The sequence below is a fragment of the Puntigrus tetrazona genome, unplaced genomic scaffold (assembly GCF_018831695.1).
Source record: "Puntigrus tetrazona isolate hp1 unplaced genomic scaffold, ASM1883169v1 S000000148, whole genome shotgun sequence".
In the NCBI taxonomy this organism is placed as follows: domain Eukaryota; kingdom Metazoa; phylum Chordata; class Actinopteri; order Cypriniformes; family Cyprinidae; genus Puntigrus; species Puntigrus tetrazona.
Window position 1 is genome coordinate 2,076,465 of NW_025047824.1, and position 21,036 is coordinate 2,097,500.

At 37.6% G+C, this 21,036-nt stretch overlaps 2 protein-coding genes across 2 annotated transcripts in view; both read left to right on the top strand.

Annotated features, from left to right (window-relative positions):
• The first annotated feature begins 3,347 nt into the window (after positions 1-3,347).
• Positions 3,348-9,669, top strand: sall4 (spalt-like transcription factor 4). The gene is made up of 4 exons (XM_043230133.1): positions 3,348-3,509; positions 5,372-7,837; positions 7,924-8,228; positions 8,318-9,669. Exons 1-4 carry the CDS (start codon positions 3,443-3,445, stop codon positions 8,738-8,740), a joined length of 3,261 nt encoding a protein of 1,086 aa, XP_043086068.1. The 5' UTR covers positions 3,348-3,442; the 3' UTR covers positions 8,741-9,669.
• A 1,818-nt stretch (positions 9,670-11,487) lies between these two features.
• LOC122332874 (probable phospholipid-transporting ATPase IIA) overlaps positions 11,488-21,036 on the top strand; it is a 44,758-nt gene continuing 35,209 nt past the window's right edge. Inside the window, exons 1-6 of the mRNA XM_043230316.1 lie at positions 11,488-11,640; positions 13,317-13,461; positions 14,789-14,902; positions 14,983-15,091; positions 18,046-18,104; positions 20,167-20,218. Of these exons, the coding sequence (XP_043086251.1) occupies positions 11,573-11,640; positions 13,317-13,461; positions 14,789-14,902; positions 14,983-15,091; positions 18,046-18,104; positions 20,167-20,218 (547 nt within the window). The 5' untranslated portion in view covers positions 11,488-11,572. The remainder of the gene's footprint in view (positions 11,641-13,316; positions 13,462-14,788; positions 14,903-14,982; positions 15,092-18,045; positions 18,105-20,166; positions 20,219-21,036) is intronic.

Sequence of the window (21,036 nt, forward strand, 5' to 3'; positions counted from 1 at the left end):
TTCGCAGACACGTTGTGCTTGTTGCACGATAAAGGCGCTTTATTAGCGTTGACGGGTTCCTTTAACATCCGTGCAAATTTTTCCACTGGACGGGGGTTATAGCGAAAAAGGGGTTTTTAGGTTCCTTTGAGAAATGCACCAAAAATGCACTATTCTTCTGTGGCATCACCGTAAAAAAAACTAAACAAAAATGACTTTTTAAACCATCATCTTTAAGAACGGACCCTTTCATGAACTCTGGTTCCATGGAGAACATTTAGCAACATTCCCGGAACCTTTCCATTCCGTTTTTGGAATAAAGATTCTAAAAGGTTCCCTAATGTAGCTTTTTGCGGAATTGAAGGTTAAGTAAAGAACTGGATGTTTTTAAGCTGAAAAAACGCACGGAAGATTAAAAGGTTACAACCGTTTACTGAAAGGTTCTTTGAGGAACCAAAAAAAATGGTTCTTCTCCGGCATCGTTGCGAAAACGCCGTCTTGAAATGTTTTTTTTTTACATTTTAAGTTTGTCGGCATTGCTGGTTCCACAAAGAACCTCGGAAACGTTTCCTTCCCGCAAAAGAATGTTTCTTATAACCGTTCTCTGAAAGGTCCTCGAGGAACGCGAGGTGTTTCTTCACCAATCTTCGCCTTTAAAGGCGTACGAACTTGAAAGGTTCTCAAATAGTGTCGTAAAAATAGTTTCTCCTGTGCACATTCTGCTGTGGAACTACAAGCGCTTGAGAAGATGCGTTACATTAAAATGCTCCTCACCCTGAGAACACGTAATAACCGTTCGACGAAAGTTCCTTTAGGAGACCAAAACGTTTTTCTACAGCTGTTTTTACGAGTCAACGTCTGCGTTCAAGTATTCCAGCACCGCTAAGTTAAGTATTTTCCCAAACACCTAGCGTCCGGTTTCCCGTAAGATGGGTGAGTCACAGCGCTTGCTTTAACCTCAGCCCTCGGTCGCTTTTTAATGGATACAACACTTACATGTCTGGATTGGGAAAATGGATTGAAAATATTCTTTCTTCCTGTTCTGAGGCCCTCCATTAAGTTTAGGGGCATCAATCTCCTCCGGCGCGAGGCATATACGCGGCTGACAGTGAGAAGGGTGGGGGGTGATGGCCTATCTTCTTTTGAGAAAAGCTATAAATTCTTTCGCACCCTCAAAGCACTTGCCGTTCTCACATTGCCTCATGAAGAAAAAAAAGGGGGGGGGGTTTCTGAGCTGGGAAATTTACAAAACCATAGCTGTCCGTCGCAGAACAGGACGTGCCGATTGGCGCGCGCTGTAACAGCAGTTTCTGACACATCTGATGTACCGAGATTATCCGGTGAAAAGCGGCGCATAATGCATGTTGTTAGCTCTAAAAGGCTGGTTTGTGTGCGTTAAATAAGATGGACGCCCGGGCCATTTGCATTAAAAGCAAAGGGAAGAATTTATAAGCAAATTCATCTGACTTCGGTGTTCAGTGTCTGCAAACACAGCCTTATCCGAAAATCATCTGTGGCGTCTGTGATACATGCTGACTGAAACCATCAAGACTTAAACAAAAGACCGCTGGTCTATTCCCACAAAGTGACATCATTAAAAACATATCAGTTTTTGGTGCATTGTGTCTTGCATTAAGAGGGTTAGCTTATATTTGGTCAAAGCAGCCCTTAAATAAGTAATAATACAACATATATACAGTAACACAACATAAGTATCTATGTATATGTATTTATAGCTTTTAAATAAAACTATAAAGTTTATATATATATATATATATATATATATATATATATATATATATATATAAACATTTTTGTTTGCATAATATATGTATCTACACTGTATATATAAATACATACAAATGATGTTATATTATACATATTTATATATAATCAAATAAATAAAATATAACAATATGAATATATAAATGTATAAACAAATATTTTATGTATGTGTATATTATGTATGTATGTGTCTAAATATATAATGTATGTGTTTATATTTATATATAACACAAAATATATACATAATGTAAACAAAAGAAATTATTTCGGATGTGATTAATCCTAATAAATAGCAGTGTACACACACACACACACACACACACACACACACACATATATATATATATATATATATATATATATATATATATATATATATATATGTTTCTGTTATAACATGGTTTCATGTAGTTTTTTTTTTTCTTTATTTTTGGAATGTATTTTTATTATTTTACTAGGTTTTTAATGCAATTCTATATATATATATATATATATATATATATATATATATATATATATATATATATATATAATTTGCATTAAAAACCTAAATGAACATTTTTATTTTATTTACATTAATAGCAAACCCTCAAATATGAATATGATACAGAAAATGATTCAACATTTTTAGTCATGTTTTTATTTTATAATGCACATTGAAAGGTGTAAAATGTTTTTTTTTTTTTTAATCTAACATAGCCATATATCTATGCGTTTTAAAATAAGGTAAGACAGTTGTTTTACATACCGCATTTGAATGTACTAAACAACTGCAGTTTTTCCCTCATTTCTCCTTCAACCTTTGCATATATTTACTTGTCTGCTCTTCATTCATACATTACACATATGAGTACAATGTGACAGGCAGGTCTTTGTGTTTAATGTGATGGGTTAATGTCAGTTGCAATTTCCATATTTAAATCGCAGAGTGAAAAAGCACGCACAGATTTGTCTTCGTGTGTACAGAAAAATACATTTTATGTTTGCTTCGTTTAGGAGGAAAGAACGTTTTCGTGCACTGTCGAGTGTGACAGAGGTTTTTCATTTTCGTGCAAAAGTTGCGGCGTTGCGCGTGCGATTAGTCACCTCGCTATTTAATAATAAATTTAAAAAAAAAAGACATATGATAAGGCATTCGAGTGAGGCACGTAAAATAATAACGCTGCGTGATGATATCATTCAAATATCAAGACCCACGTGATGGCTGTATGGGAAACAAATTGCAATGATAAATTATAAATTAAAATATTGCTCATGTTTTACGTCAAAATAAATAAATAATTTATTTAAAAATACAGTTTTTGTTTCTCCCTGCCTGTTCCTCCCTCCCCTTTTCTCTCATTTCTCTCCAGCATCACTCTTCCCTCCCTCTCTCTCTCTCTCTCTCTCTCTCTCTCTCTCTCTCTCTCTCTCTCTCTCTCTTTCACATCTCCTCCCCCTTTCTCTCGACTCTGCATTTCTCATCAATGAAGCCTCATTTGAATAATGCGCGAGCACTTTGGACCGGAGCCAATCAGCTGTCAGAAGAGCATGATAAATCGCAATGCATTATTGATAATAATAATTACTTTGACATGCGCATTTCTACTCGAGGGGCTAATTTCCCCCAACCTGGAGAATTTCTAAAGGAGAGGGACTAAATAGCCTTACTATTCGCCCCCGATGGTTGTAGGTTACCATGTCGCGGCGCAAGCAGTCCAAACCACAGCATATCAATTCAGACGAGCCCGCTTCGGCAGAAAACGGTAAGTTTGAGGCGACGGAAACTTTTATTTATCGTCTCGCGCGCGCGTGTGTGCCGCGGCTCGCGCGTTACATTTCGCGCACGAATTATGAAATCTGGCTTCGGCGGGTCCGCGACCCTCGACGGCGAGGTAATGGGTTTCCTTTTTTTTTGCAAATCGCCGAATCGGTCAGAAAAGTTGCTTTACGCACCGAATTCGTTACAGTCGCGTTGAAACTTCGGCGACGGTTTCGCCGCCCGAGTTGGAAGAAACGCGGTCGTTTGCGTTATTTTTGTTAGGTTTGTCGGTTAATAGTTTGGCTGAGCTAATGTTTACGTTTTTTGACGAGTTACAAAGTTGCACGTTTTCTTTGCGTTCGCCGAGGAAGCGACTGCTTGTTTCCTCACGTATATATCCTCTTTTTTTACATTAACAAACCACAGTAAAGTTTATTCTAATGCAAGAGGAGGCATGTATACCTACCCATTGAACTTTTAAAATGATATACATGCGTGTATTTTATTTTATTTTTTTGCGTGGATCACTGGCAGATGATAAATGTAGGCTTATATCCCAGACTATGCTTGCGTGTTAATATTTGATGTGGCGCGCTGGTATCACTGACCACTGTTAAACAAAGGTGCTCAACAGGTCGGCATGAAATGTGAGTCGCGAACAAGCTTGACCACAAAGCAATAAATCCCCCACAGTTTCTTTTGGTCGCTTATGGAGATGTGGATGGGGGATGGAAATGAAGTTGTGTGTAATGGGGGTGTAAGTGTAAACTACATGACTCTTATCCACGACGTGCTGAAATGTGGTCGTAATGATGGTGTGGATGCGTCTGGGTGTGTGTGTGTGTGTGCATTAAGGATTAGGGTTTGTTTGATCCGTTTGCTTAAAATTGATTGTGATTTCAGTCAGCTGTGCATTAAATATCGTATGCGGTGTTCCCTCTCTGTTAAGGTACAATCAGCGTAACACTGAAGGTATCGGTAAAGATGCATTGTATCCCTTGTACATTGATCAAACGCCCCCTTGTGGTGAGTTGAATAACGTGCAATGGTTACAATGTACCCAGTTGACTAACCCTAAACACATAGTTGAAACTATTAATTTAATTTATTGTACGTATCTTTTAGTGTGCGTGTATATATATTTAAAATAAAGTACCCTTGTTTGCTTTCTCAAATGGAGGTGTTGGTTGGTTCTCTAGCTCCGAGAGAACAATGCAGCTTGTTTTCTTTACTATTCAAGTCGTCTAGTGAACAATTAACACGTCCAGTTTCAGTGTCAGAATGTTAACAGGTGGTCTTTCCCATTCATAAGAGATGATGAAATTTGCATTTAACAATGGCCCTGTTAAAAGGGTCTTCCTAATGGTGCCGCAGCTTAATTTGATTTGCTTTGCATTTTCTGCAATTAGAAAGGCCTTACATTGTTATCAGCCTTTTTTCTTTTTTTTTTCCTTCATAGAGGAACATGGGGGGCGGGGAAGGATATAGTAGAAGGAATTTTATACTTGATGTGCAATTTGCCTATTTGTATTGGTAACTTTTTTTTTTTTTTTTTTTTTTTTTTTTTTTTTCTAGTAAAAATGTATTTTATTTGGACATGCTGTAGAGCTGTAAATGTGGCTGCTTACAAAAGCAACTTCAGTTTATACTATGACATCTGGTCTATGCCAAATCTGGCACTTGAAGCATTATTGCAGAACATAATTGGCAAGATTAGACTACATCTGTAGGTTTAAGTAGCATTTGTTTAAAAAAAAGGAAAAAAAGATGCAGTTTTTTCAATGACGTATCTATCTAGATTTGTTTCATTTACAGCACATCATCCTTTTGGTCTTTAAGTAATTTTCTCAAACTTTCTCTTTTCAGGGATCTTGCACAACGGTCAAGGTGAGGAGGATGGAAACCTGGCTAAGAGACGACGGTCAGAGGAGACGAGGGTTTGCGACAAATGTTGCGCCGAGTTCTTCAATGATGCAGAGTTTCTTGAACATGAGAGAAATTGCACCAAGAGTCAGCAAGTCGTGATCATGAAAGACAGCGACGGGAATGAAGTGCCCCCAGAGTTCTCCCAGCATTCTCAGAGTGATTTCCTGGGTGATAATGGGGATCAGTCGACCAGTAATTCACATTCAAAGCACAGTGCAGATTCTGAGGAGATGATGGAAGGAGAGCTCATGCTGAACCAGGATGACCCCTCAAATCAAGATCAAGATGCGTCTGTCAGTTCAGAGACGGGGTATATGGTATCTTCCAAGCTGCAAGACTCTAATGTGACTCTTGAGTCCATGGCTGCTACTAAAGTTGCTGTAACGCAACACTCATCCAGTTCGTCCAATCAGAAGTCTCCACCCCCGCAACCACACCAAGATGCCCTTCTTGCAATCCCCATGATCCTGGAGCAGCTGGTCAGTCTCCAGCAGCAGCAATTGCAGCAGATCCAGCTAACTGAGCAGATACGCCTCCAAGTGGCCATGATGACGCCTCAGAGTTTCCACTCCGCGCTGGGCGCTGCTGTAGATCCACTGAAAGCATTGGGTGCGCATCTATCACAGCAGCTTTCGGCCGCAGCTGCCCTCATTGGCAAACGGACGGGCTCCCAGAACTTGTCCTTGGAGGCCTTAAAACAAGCAAAGCTACCTCAGTCCGCCACGATCCCCACATCTCTCGCCGGAGGTTTGGGCTCAGTGCCCTTAAAAGCAGACTTGAAAGGACTCCCCGATTTAGCTAGTCGGCTTCCAGCGCTCCTTCCTCAATCTCCAGGAGTCATGGGATTGCAGAGTCCCTTCAGTACCCTTGCAGCGAGCGTGGATCCCTCTAAAAAGGCCAAAAACAAGATCCCTGCCGTGCCGGAGTCTAAAAATGGCTTGGGCGAACACATGTTCAAGCACAAATGCAAGTTCTGTGGGAAGACATTTGGAAATGACAGCGCTCTCCAAATCCACTTGCGCTCACACACCGGCGAAAGGCCCTATAAATGTAACATCTGTGGAAACCGCTTCACAACCAAAGGGAACCTCAAAGTGCATTTCCAGAGGCACAAAGAAAAATACCCGCACATTAAGATGAATCCACATCCAGTACCAGAACACCTGGACAACATGCCAACAAACAATGGCATCCCTTACGGCATGTCTGTGCCTATAGATGAGAGCAATTTTGCTGACACCAAACCAGTGCTGGGGCTTCCCTCGACGGGTCTCCATCCACCAGTGCTCCAAGGATTCAAGTCCTCCTATGATGTTCCAGTAGGTGGGGACCTCTACTCCCAGAGGCCTTCTTCATCTGGCAGCGACGGTGCATCCATTTCTTCTGGCATGTTTGGTCCAGAGATGACGGGACTGGATCAAAGCAAAGATTCCTCCGATTCGCTGGCTGGATTGCACCACATAACTGGTAATGGTCTACCTGGCGAAAATGGATCTGGTACTGCAAAGCTTCAGCAGATGGTGGATGGCTTGGAGAAGAAGACAAATGATCCTAATGAGTGTGTCATTTGCCATAGAGTCCTGAGCTGCCAAAGTTCCCTCAAAATGCATTACCGCACGCACACCGGTGAGCGACCGTACAAATGCAAAATCTGTGGCAGGGCTTTCTCAACCAAGGGCAACCTTAAAGCTCATTATGGCGTTCACAGGGCCAACACTCCCCTTAAGATGCAACACTCGTGCCCGATCTGTCATAAGAAGTTCACCAATGCCGTCGTCCTCCAGCAGCATATTCGCATGCACATGGGTGGCCAGATTCCCAACACCCCCCTGCCAGAGAATCAGTTTGAAAGCCCTGAAGCGCTGGATGCTAGCATGACTGAGGATAAGAACATTGACTCCACTGGCCACGAAGAGAGTATGGAAGAGCAAGACTTTGATTTGGACAATCAGGAGAAGCTGAACAATTCTACAGAGCCCCAACCCGGCGCCAAAGAAGATTTCCCACCTTCTATGTTTACAGGCATTGCTGCCCTGGAGAACCACATGAAGAGCCTCACCTCTGCACTGAACCTGCAGCGACAAAGCAGCACGGCTTCTGAGAGCGATGGCGGGCTGAAAGATTCTCCTTCAGGGTCCGGAGAAATGGATTACAAGAACGGCCGCAGCCCGCCTGTGTCAGATTCCATGTCTTTTCACTCATCGTCCCCTATAGACGGCCCCCTGAGTAACGGACAGTCAAAGTCACCAGAATCCACAAACCCAGATGATGCACTCAAATCCAGACCGGACTCCGATGCACCTCAAGATTTTGGCGAAAACAGTGGAGCGCTGGACTTGACGTCAAGTTTTACTCCGAAACAAATTAAAGAGGAGCCAGGCTTGTCCTTCTCCAGTGGTGAATATGGTATGTTTTTGTTAACTTCCTAAACACGACACTTAACATTTTCCTCCTAGATGTTTTGCCTAATAAATTTTGTTCTTCTTTCTCAGGTTCTAGTCAGTTGCCATTCATGAGGGTGCCTCCGAGTCTGGTCAAACTGGAGATGCAGATTCCTCCGGAGACTCCCATGGGTGCTCACGGTCTGTACAGCTCCCAGCTCCCCCAAGGAGCTGCCACTCCTCCTGCTACTTCTAGTGCTCCTCGTCGCTCCACCAAGCAACATCTCTGCAACGCCTGTGGGAAGAACTTTTCATCCGCCAGCGCCCTGCAGATCCATGAACGTACACACACGGGCGAGAAGCCGTTCGCTTGCACAATTTGTGGCAGGGCTTTCACAACAAAGGGAAACCTTAAGGTGAAGATGTATATTCAACTTCTGATTTTGTTAGTGAATTGCTTGAGTCAAATATCCTGTCTTACCGACTCTTGCTTCCTATTTTACAGGTGCATGTTGGGACCCACATGTGGAATAACACTGCAAGGCGAGGTCAACGTCTCTCGTTGGATAACCCAATGGCTTTGATGGCCATGGGCGCAGAGTCCAAGATGAAACCAGACATGCTGCCGCCCCCAAAGGATTTGATTCCCCCGCCGATCAATTTCGACCCGTCGATGTGGAACCAGTACGCTGCTGCATTCACAAACGGGCTGACCATGAAGGCCAATGAGATTTCGGTCATCCAAAATGGTGGCATCCCTCTCCCGGGAAGTCTCGCTGGTGGTCCTTTAGTGGGTTCTACTGGAGGAATAACCAACATGGAGACCTCTCAGATGGGCATCCCTGGCACAATTGCAGAAATGGAAAAAAATGGCTCTGACAACATAGCAAAGTTTCCACATTTTATGGAGGAGGGTAAAGTGAATTAGATGCCGAAAGGACTACAGATGTTCCCAATCAACAGTCTGCATTGTGCTAATGAGCCTGCTGAAATGTTAGGAACTGGGCTATTTATTAGTTGGTACAATCAATTCATACATGTAACATTGCTTTTAAGAAGTTGCAAATTTACATACCCTTGTTAAGTGAGCCTATACCTTAAAACGGGCCATGCCTTCCTTATTGGACCCTTACATGCTATTGATTTCTTCTAGTTGAATCTGATCTAACTACTGTAGTTTTCTGTTTTGTTTTGTTTTTTTCCCTTCTCTCTCTAATATGCGGGTATTTTGTCAGTTTTATTTCTAGAAGTTGAATGTAAGTCTTACTTGAAATAGCTTTATTCCAGAGCAGTCTCATTAGTGAAAAGTTACATTGTGCTCAGCTCAGGATGATCTCGGGTGACCAGAGATCTCAATGTTTTAACAGTTAACATCTTGTTCATCTCTGCTTGACTACTCATGGTCCTGTTCTTAGTCGTGTTTCAAAAAATTACATTAGTCAAAAATATCCATGGCATAGAGGTCATACAACAAAGGTGTTTGTGGAATACATGCCTAAATAAATTAACCGTTCCACACAATCTACTGTCTACTGAAGATTACGGTTTAATTGGACTTAATGAGTCGTTGTATAGGTTTGTTTTGAAACTGGATTTCACTAAGTTATTAACTTTTTTTTTTTTTTTTTTTTTTTTCTCTCTCTTCTCCCTTGACTCTATATAGATTCTATTTTGCGCTTAATACCAAAAATGTTTTTGCTAAGTGCCTGTCTTGGAGTGCTTTTCTCTCTCCTCTGTATTTTCCTCCTCCCTCGCCCTCACAAAAGACACCATAGGATTGTAATAAAGGCCTTTTCTTTTATTTAGACCACAATATGCTATATTTTTGCATTTAGCTGTAGCTTTTTCAAGTCATTAATTGTTCCCCCTTTTTTTTTTTTTTTTTTTTTTTTGAAAAATGATTTTCATTCGGTAGTCGTTTTTCTTGCTTTCAGTGATCTTTATCAAATATTAGATTGAGTCTCTTTCATTTGAGACCTTTTTTTTTTTTTTTTTTTTTTTTTTTTGAATAGGTCAAAAGGCCGGTATAATACTGAAATGCCTAATCATTCCTTGCACTTTATTTTTCCTCGTTCTGCTAAGATCTGATACGAACCAGGCATTTGTTCTCTGAACGTCTGTTTGTTGAGCTCGTCATTTAGAGATCATTCGCTTGCTTGCTGCAGTTTTAGGACACGAGAGAGTTTTAGAAGTCTGTAAATTTGCCATTTACCATGCATTTTATACTTGTGAGCTAAGCAGGCACGCGTATCTTGTCCCAAAACATCAGCAATCATTCTTATTCTGGGAAAATGTCGTGGTTCGCTACCCAATTGTGTATTGTTGTTGGGAAATATTTGAGATGGTAGCCATGCATTCTTGAGTTAAAGGAATGAATGCGTGTATGCACGCAGAGTATCTAAACCGTAAAAACTTTACGCTGGTCAAATTTCTACCTCATTTAGTTTTTTTTTTTTTTTTTTGCATTGTGTTTGGAGTTATGGTTGCATTTGTGCCCCCGTAACCTGCTGATTTCTGTAATATAATGAATGTATCGCCAGACACTTTGCACAACACTTGTTCAGAATAGGCAGACTCCTCCTGTACATTTCTTTCTAATATGCATTTACCAAGTTGTGCCTTTTTATTTTTTTTTCTAGATGTAAGGAGAAAAAAAAAAAAAAACAAAAAAAGGTGTGTCAGATCTTGGTTAAATGGGGTCATGTCTGTATGATTGTTCAAATGTTGAGTCTGTTTTAGGCTTGTTTACAGTGTAGACTTTTTGTAAATGTTTGCTTTTTGTTTGTTCCCCTTCCGTTCTGATATTTTGAGAATAAAACCAAGGATGACTTTTCCAAAACTTTTTGTTTAAATCAACATGTCATTACTGTTGCAGAAAAGAGACGCGAGGACACTGAGGTGAAGAATAGACAGTGAGAGATGCTTGTCTAAACTAATTACGATGCAGGAAAAAAAAATCAGTTCTGAGCAGAAAGTTTTGTTGGCTATTAAGGCGAACTAAATGGATAATATTAAAAGGTATCTAAACCGGTTTTCACTGCACTCAATAGCATTTCAAATGCTATGGTATTCAATATTTGTATACAGTTCATGTAGTTTTAATACCATGATTACATGCTGTGAGGTTTACGCAAAGGTACTGAAGATCATGTACTATGGCCTTTAGGTGTTACTTCAATGTTCTTTCAGAAATGCAGTAGAATTACTATGGTAAAAAAAAAAGTTTCACTTTTGTGTGTGTGTGTGTATATATATATATTTCGTATTTTATATATATTTAACCTGAAAACCGAATATTCTGGACCTTAAGTAGTGTAGAAATTATTAGTATATTAAGTAAAATCTTGTTAATTTCCTAGTGTAAATATATGAAGGAACAAAAACATTAATGATATGCATTGCTAAGAACTTAATTTGGCCAACTTTAAAGGTGATTTTTCTAATTTGTATTTATTTTTTGTCCAAATTTTTCCTATCCTAACAAACCGTCAACAAATACATCAACGGAAATCTTATTTATTCAGCTTTCAGGTGGTGCACAAATCTCAATATATAAAAAATACCTTTATTTTGTGGTTCAGGGTCGCTATGCCTATCCACCGTGAGAATAATTTAAATAAATAATAATTAAAAAAAAAAAAAAAAAAAAGATTGATGCCCGTGAATATCTGAAAGCTGTCCCATCGTGCCGTGGAGCGCGCGCGCAGCCCCGGCGTTACCCAGCAGCCTCCGCCCAGCTCGCCGTCTGCTGCGGACAACAATGACGGACAACATTCCGCTGCAGCCCGTCCGACACAAAAAACGACACGACAACAAGCGGAGAGACGGGTAAGAGCGCGAAACGACGTCAAACGGCGACAAAACAAAAAACGCGGACGCTTGTTTATGGGCGATACGCGGAGGGTAGCATAGAGGCTAACAGCCCAGCAACACTAACCCGCGAAATTACGCCGATAACGACGTTATATTACGACGCGACGCGGGTCAGCGCTTTCTTTTTAACACGTCGTTGAATATTCGCTGGGAAGATGTCGTCTGAGCGATATCGGAGTCTTAATATCTGAATATAGAGACAAGTGCACATCCTTGTTCCGGGACACAGGTGAATTGTGGTCAAGGATGTGTCACACACATATATTTAAAGAAAAACAGAGATGCTTTCCCCCCTATGTGTTCTGTTTGGCTCTTTTTGACCAAATGTTTTCGGTGTGAGGCATTTCGGGCCTTTCAGGAGGGGCGATACTCGATAAAGACCCCCATAAAGCTCTGATAGCAATATAATGTCCAGCTATTTATAAGCATCACCACAGTAACCATAGTTTGTGTCAATATGGCATAGATGCTACAGATATTGATGAAATAAACAACCATAATATTACCATAATATTCTTTATTATTCCAGGTGCCCTGGGAGAACCTTGTAAGCACATATATCTGTGATATATATATATATATATATATATATATATATATATATATATATATATATATATATATATATATATATATACACACACACACACACACACACTAAAAAGTGTCTAAAACAAATAATTTATAGCTTTGATGATTCATTTTCAACAGTATATGGTGTAATGCTATACTGATTACCATTAAAAGTATTACTTATTGCTTATTCCATTTTAAATCCAATAACAGCTAAGCAATACAAGTATACACATGAAACGGCTCCTTTTAATTTTTTTTCTTCTTCGAATAAATAACATAAAATCGCATTTAAAGGCCGATTACGTTAAAAACATACATTTTAACATCAGTTGTGCATTTTTGATGCCGTATCCGCTGTTGTGATACAGTTGTTCTGTAGGCTGTTAATGCAGTTGTTAGGTGAGAAAATTGCAAGAAAACCAAATTAGAAAAAATAATAACATATATGTACTTCCAACACAGTGATTGTTGCTGCTGAGGGTGCGTTTTGAATTGTTAAAAATGATATGAATGAACACAGAAGTGAGTGTTTAATGCAAAACCGTAATCCTAATGTTGTTATTAAATATATATATATATATATATATATATATATATATTAATTTTTATTTTTATTTTAAATAAAAAAATATATATATTTTAATTTTTTATATATATATATATATATTTATATATATATAATATTTATATATTTATATATATATATATATATATATATATAATTTATTTATTTATTTATTTTTTTTTAAATGCATGGTTTGTTGCTCAGTTTAGTTTTATTTTCTATAAGCTATTATCATTCAGTTATGCTTCACATACACGGAAGTGCAATACCCAATATATATATATAAGATAAGAGTTTGTTTGTTGAAGGTGTTGGTAGAAGCTAATATTTACTGACACGGTTTTGTTGCTTGCTTGAAAATATTTCTGTGGCTGCGGTGAAATTCCGGTATCTGGATGCGAATTTTCTTTCTGTGAAAGGGTCGCGAAGCACTTGCTTTGCATTTCTGCATTAATTGAAGCCCATGTTGATGGTGATGTTGCATATTCAGGTGCTGCCCGTGGTCCAGATGCTGTGGAGGGGGAGATTTCCGTCCTAGGACAGTGTGGTTGGGCCACCCGGAAAAGAGAGAGCAGAGATACCCAAGAAATGTCATAAACAACCAAAAATACAATTTCTTCACCTTCCTGCCAGGGGTGAGTGACTACAAACGTGCAGAGAGTAATTCAAGCATGTGTTGAGCAATGGTTTGTGTTGCTTAACACGTTCTTTAATTGCTGCGGTGATAACAGTTGTGCAGTTACTGTGATATTGTATTGCAACCACTTAGGCACATCCTAGCAACCACCCAGAAGTCCCTAGCAACCGCAGAACACCTTCGCATCGGTGTAGCAATGCCTTGGCAACCACCCAGAACGCCCTGGCAACTCGGCGGCAAATTTCGCACACTCGCTTTTCGCTGGAGAAAATGTGCAAACCTCATTTCCCCTCGCCACGCACTTTAAAAGCAGCACTTTAAAAACAACCTTGACCGGATTGCTGCATGGAAAAAAAATAGTTTTGCATTGCAAATGTCTTCTGGGTATTTTGAATGATTTGAAGGACAAACGATAATCGGCGTTCAATTCCGAATGTTTTGTACCTGGAACTCTGGCATATAGTGAAAAGCAAACAGCGAGGTGGTTTAGTGCAAACACTTTAAGCTCTTTTTGGCATCGGGAAAACAAATGTGATGCTCTGTGGTTGCTACGTGAGCCAATATGTGTTTCATAGTGGATGGGAATATGTTGAAATGAGTTTGAAGAAAACTTTAATATCACTAACAAAAAAGGCCTGTAGTAGTGCCATGCTTTTTTTTTTTTTTTTTTTAGACATTATTATGGTAATAGCATGGTATGTGACACTATAATATATAAAGTTATAAGATAATATAAGTTATATAATATTTTCATTATAATTTATATATATATATATATATATATATATATATATATATATATTTTTTTTTTTTTTTTTATAGAAATCAACACTTTTGTGTAGTATGAACACATTAAATTGATCAGACATTTCTAATATAATTGACAATTATTTTATTACCTATTAAAAATGTTATTTCATATGAATATGGTTTATTTGAGCTTATTTACTTAGCAAATAATTCAGAAAAAATGTATGATGATTTTTATATAAAATGACGAATCGCTACTGTTTTTGACATTGATAATAAAAGGAAATATTGAGCATCGTATGCATTATATGACACCGAGGACTGGAGTAATGTTCAAAATTCTATTTAATTATATTTTAATATGTATCAGAACATATTGTAATAATATTTAGCGATTTTGCTTTATCTTTAAATAAATGCAGCCTAGGTAATTTTATTTTTCAAAAACATAAAATCTAACCAACACCAAACCTTTGAATGGTAGCGTATTAATATTTACCGCCATGGTATTTGTAACCACGTTTTGTTTGAGAAGTAGAAAATAGCGTTTTATCGTGTCCTATTATGTGTTACAGGTGTTATTTAACCAGTTCAAGTACTTCTTCAACCTGTACTTCCTGCTGCTGGCCTGCTCGCAGTTCGTGAACGAGCTCAGACTAGGGGCTCTGTACACGTACTGGGTTCCTCTGGTGAGTTTTGTCCTGATAAATAGGCCTATTTTTAACGTCCGTAGCCCAACGTGATACATTGTCGGCTTTGTTTTCACAAGGGCTTCGTCTTGATCATTACGATCGTGAGGGAAGCTGTCGAGGAGATGCGATGTTTCCTACGGGACAAAGAGGTCAATTCACAGATCTACAGTAAACTCTCCACGAGAGGTGAGCCATTGTTTCCAGCTATAAAGCATTTAGCGCGCCACGCGTTTATTGGACGAAGCTGGTTCCCCGCGCCTCGATTTGTTAGGGAAATGCGTGTTGTAAATGTTGCGAAGTGAGCAATCAGCGGGAGAGAGTTATTTGCCGGTTTTGTATATTTTTAATGTTCCCGTTTTATTGTTTGGCGCAGATTTGAATGTCGATTTCCAACGCCGTGATTTGCTAGGTAAATGGCTTGTAATTAGCGATCGCTTTTTCTTGTTGTTTGTTGTAGACCTAAATGTTTTCAGGTGCATTCGGTGCACGTGGGTTTGTAATGCAGGCGTTAAAAGCGGGGCGCAAATGTTTGCAGTGAGCAATCAGATTTGCTGTTGGTGGTTTTTTTTTCATAGATTGGTAACATTCGTTGTTTCGGGGGGGTTTTAACATTGTTTTCTGATACATGTCAGTGTTTTTGTGAAAACCTAGCAGCGTGCATTCAATTCAAGATGCAGATTTGTTGTTTTTGTTGTTTTTTTCCGTGCTTTTATGTTTGCCGTAGATTAAGCTAGATGGAATAACAAAGCATTTGCTCGCTTTTTAGAATTTTTCTTTGAGTTTTCTTGTACATTTCTTTTTTTATGTGTATATTATTTTCAGATTTTGCTCATAACGACAAGGTTATAACAACTTTCCCATTTTATACATAAAAGATGAAAAAGGGCTTAAGCATAAATACAATAAGTGTAACACTGCTTCAAATTCTTGTTGTTTTTCCCCAAAATAGGTAAATTAAATAGGTTTAAATTAATAATTTTTGAACAAAAATGTATTTGATACCTTAAAAGTAGACATTTTTACTTGCATTTGATGTGCTTTCTATGAACACAAAATCTTTTTTTTGTATTTCTTTTGATGCGGACATCTTGATATCTTTGACACACACACACATATTTATTTATTTATTATTATTTATATATTAATTTAAATTTTTTTAATTATTTATAATTTAATTTTTATATAATAATTTTTTTAAAATGCAATTCCCGTCAGTTTTTGAGTGGATGTTGCCAAAATGGCCTATAAATACTACGAATAATTATTTTTTTTCAGTCAGTTTTTAAAAAGAAATAAAATTCCTTTGCTGACTATAAAAGTTTATTAAAAATCGCAGTACAGAAAATGTACAAGAACTATTTTTTCAGCTCAACCAAGCCATTTGCAAACTTGTTTCGTATGATTGCTGTGCCGTTAAAATTCCATAAAATAGAAAGGAGAAAAAAATGCCACCCCGGCTTTTTTTTTTTTGTTCATACGAGGCTTTGCTAAAGTATGCAGATGCATCAGCCGTAAAACAGACTGCTGTTTGTCTTTAAATTGAGGTAGGGATGTAAATTGTATCATATACCGGGGGATGAAAAGCGTCTGACAATAAAAAACGAAGAGAACCTCCTGTCGTTTCCATCACATGCCTTCCTTTGATCTGGCAGGCTCTCTTCTCTCATAAACCCGGTGTATGCGCGCTCAGCAATAACGGCCTCCATATAAGGCTCATATAGCGGAGCTGTGGCATTTGGCTACTTGGGAGGGCTTGTGATTGCCCTGCCCAGACCAACAGGGACGAAAAACATCAAAGTTCATCATATTTAAACTGGCCCTGTACTCGTTTTTTTTAATAGACTCACACCATTAAAGGTGGGTGTGGGATTTATGGCCGCAGGTCACACCTTCCGGAGCAGAACACCGTCTTTTCCTGCTTTCTGGAAGTTCGAAATTTAAGGGGACGATACCAAGTGAGCGACTTGTTGGGGAACGGTTTAAACCATAAAATACGAGCTTAACCCGAAGGAATGATTCATCAAAGCCCAATATAACCAATGTTGATTTCATTCTTTATTTGTTTAAAACAAATCTGCAACTGACCTAAGCGCAATAAAAGCGTCCTTTGATTCTAAAAAGAATGCACATATACATGTGTGCTAATGTCTTACATATGCATTGGTAAAGGTCTCCGCAGGGGTTAAAGGTCCCTGACCTTTTCCAAACAATTTTAGCTGTGCATTTTCAATGGAATGAGAGATGGTTCTCACAGCGCTCTTGTAAAGCCGCATAGGAGGGTATTGTCTAAAACCAAATGGAAATCTCATATGCACTCAGAGCTTTTGAGCAATCTGAAAGGGGACTTAAAGAAGGCTTAAATATGGGAGTCTTCACTGGAGGTTCTATCATGAAAGATGCAGATTTAGGACCTCTGGTGAAACCTCTGACAGATGCTTTTTTATTACATTGATTCCGATTATGCAAGTTCTTGTTTATTGGGGGATTATAAACCTATTCTAAAGCGCAGTGTATGAGGATTAAACAGAAAGTCGTGGAAATCCTGGAAATGTCAGGCATTGTGAAATTGAATCGGAGATGTTTGGTTTTGGTCAGAAATATGCAATTGGCTAGGAATTGCTCTAAAGGTTGTGGAAACTAAATCAATTGAAGATCTTTAGATGTTAGGCGTTGCTTTTTTAGGTTTTTGTATTTTTATGATTATTATTTTTCAAACATACTAAACTTGTTTTCAAAAATGACTGACCTGTAATTTATCATTGTTAAATTGTCAAATTTTTCTCAACTTTTGTCAAATTTAGCACAGGTTTTGTATTTATTTTTCTAAATGATTAATCATATGCTTCATTAAAAAAATAAAAAATAAATAAATAAATATATATATATATATATATATATATATTATTATTATTATTATTTTTTTTTTTTTATTATTATTTTTTTTTATTTATTTATTTTTAGAAATTAGAAATTGCACTAAAAATTGTGTTAACTCTAGATCAATTGAAAGTGTTGGAGACTTGCAGGCATTGCTTTTTCAGGCGTTTCAAATGTTTAAATTAATCACTGTTAACAACATTTTTTTTTTTTTTTTTTTTTTAAATGCATCAGTCTGATTTTCTCTTTATCTCTCTCTGCAGGAACCGTGAAGGTGAAAAGTAGTGGCATCCAGGTTGGAGATCTTATCATTGTTGAAAAGGTTGGTTTGCTAATCAGCTCGCTCTTTGTTAGGAATTGAGATCTTCTGACAAATGGCATCTCGCGGCTCTCAATGCTTTAGCTGTTTACCTTCCCCTGAGATTAGGGCAATTCGACCCCTCGGTGGGGCGGTAAGACATAACAAGCTTTATATGCATATGTAAAATGAAGATTGTGCATTTTCAAAATGAAAATGTGAGGTTTTCACAAACTGAGCATTAGTTTGGTTATAGATATAAAAGTTCAACGTGGAATATACGGATTGTGTTTCCTGATATATGAAAGTGACCAGTGGATCAAAAAGGTCTATGGGCTTTTAATGCTGAAAAGAGCTGTCAATCATTTTGAATGACTGAAACATGTGACCCGAGGCCAGTGGTTGGTTATTAGTAATCCTGCCTAATTCCACTCTGGTATTTAGTGTTGCCTTTTGTTCAACTGTTGCCTTTTTGCTGCGCAGACTGAAGCCTATTGTAAGCAAATTGCGCTGTTGGTTTCCCCCTGCGAAGTCTGAGAACATGAAATTTGAGACTCATCCGTGGTCTCCAATTACCCACCAGGCTAATTTTCTCAAAAATGTTGATTTTACACAGAAAGACGGCTCACACACGCTGCCCTCAATCTGGTTTTGTTAAAAAAAAAAATCTATGCAAAAAAAAAAAAAAAAAAAAAAAAAAAACTTGATTTGTGAATCAAGTCCAACTCATGTACTTTTCAAAACTTAAACATTTTTTTTTTTACATAGTAATAGTATTTGCATGTTTTGCATAAGGAAAATGCATTAGAGCATTATTTTACTGTTTTCCTCACCAAATTCTCATTAACGTCTCTTTGCATCTAAAATTAATTTGCTATTCATATATTTCAAATTAGGTTTCTGTTGCTTTTAATGCAGCATTTTGTTTACAGCATTACATTAACGCAATATGTTAAAGTTACGTAAATGAAACACAATTTTTACTGTGTTGGAATGAAAAGTGGGTGGACAGTGTGATTAATTGTCATAGACATAATGCAAAAGTTAATTATCTAACACACACACACACACACACACACACACACACATATATATATATATATATATATATATATATATATATATATATATATATATATATATATATATATACACGTATAAACACAGCTTTTGGAATTGATTTTTTTATTAGGTTAATGCAATTAATACTGTTATTAACACAGTATATTTACTATCTTACAAAAACGACTTCAACATCACGACTTTTAAAAATATGTAAATTTTAAGATAAAATCTAGAATTTATTTTGTTACGCATATATTTCAAATTAGTTTTTTTTGTTGCTGGTTTACTGTATGACATTAACACAACATCAAAAAATATATGCACAATTCTTTTCATTATGCTGCTAAAAAAATAAAAGACAAATGTGCTTAATTATCAAGAAGATATTGCAAAAATCCTATATATATTAATTTTACATTTTGAGGGCTGAATTGTCACAGATTTGCTACTATTTGAATTATTCCAACATTATTTAAAGACACTTAGATGTGTGTATATATCAAATATGTCAGCAGCTTTCTGCTTGCATTTCACCTTCAGTGTAATACGTTCGATCTTCGAACCCTAATCTGTGGAAAATCCTATTGGGTTTAATATTTAGAGCTTGCGCGCGGGTTATGGGTTACATATAGTAAAAGCCTAATTGATTAAAAGCGTAGCCCACGTTCGAGATACCGAAGTCGCGTCCGACGTTTCGAAACATCTGCCGAGTTTAATAGCGTGGCGAATTCATCTTCTAATAACTACAAACAGAGCTGGGAGTGAAGCGAGGGTCAGGCCGGGTGGAACGGGCGGTCAGAGCTGCCACGGGGCACCACCCAGTGATTTGCTGCGGGCCGTACTCTTAAAACCAACCCAATACTGGTAATTGAGCAGATTAAAGCCAAAGTGAACTCGTACAGCTAAACCAAGGTGACTGCTGCCGACGACATGCTTGAGTCTCCGCCTTTACTTTTTATCTTTCACTTTGTTTTTTTTCCCCCTCTTTCTTCTCCTTCAATCCCTATCTCTCCCTTTATAGAACCAGCGTGTTCCCGCCGACATGATCTTCCTAAGGACCTCTGAAAGAAATGGTAAACATCTGTCGGTCATTCATCCAAATTTCCCAAACAAAAGGGCAGGGGAAACGACATGGCCGCGAGGGCAACTGCATGTAGATGGAGGGATTAGCCTGAACCTCAGACATTTAATGATCTACGCTGAAATTGGCCAGAAAGATGGCATGCGTTGTGATTTTTTTAAAAATTCTCTTCAAAACACCGACCGCTTTAGATTAGCGTGAGCAGACGTGCCAGTTTCAAGTGTCCTGTTCGTGCTTGTTAAAAAAGAAAAAACATTAGGTAATTGCATACGATGCGTAAATGCCGTAACAGCATTATTTTAAGTTGTGGGAAAAATCTAAACGTTATTAAACAAAACAATCACAAACAAACTTCACGGACAGAACATACGTTTATATTAATATTTGCGTTATTTGCATGTTATTCATGTGCATTATTTATATATATATTTTTCTAGTGTTTTATATTTCTGTAGTAAAGGCCTCATAATTAAGACTTACTTTTTTCCTAAAATTAAATTTTATCTTTATTTGTAGTTTTACTATTAAAAAACAAGTTAAACTTTAACACTTATAAAAATTAAAATCAATCACAAGCAAACAGAACATATATTTATGTTTATGTCTATACTTTTCGCACAGTTTTGTGCTTAGCTTTTCTTGGTTTATATTTATATAGTAAAAAAGGTATTTATTACTACTTTCTAAAATTAAATTTTATTTTTAGAATTAAAAATAAGCAAAAACATTAAAGCTTAAAAAATATTTGAAAAGCAAACTTTACATAAAGAACACATTTATATATATTTATATAATTTGCTAATATTTATT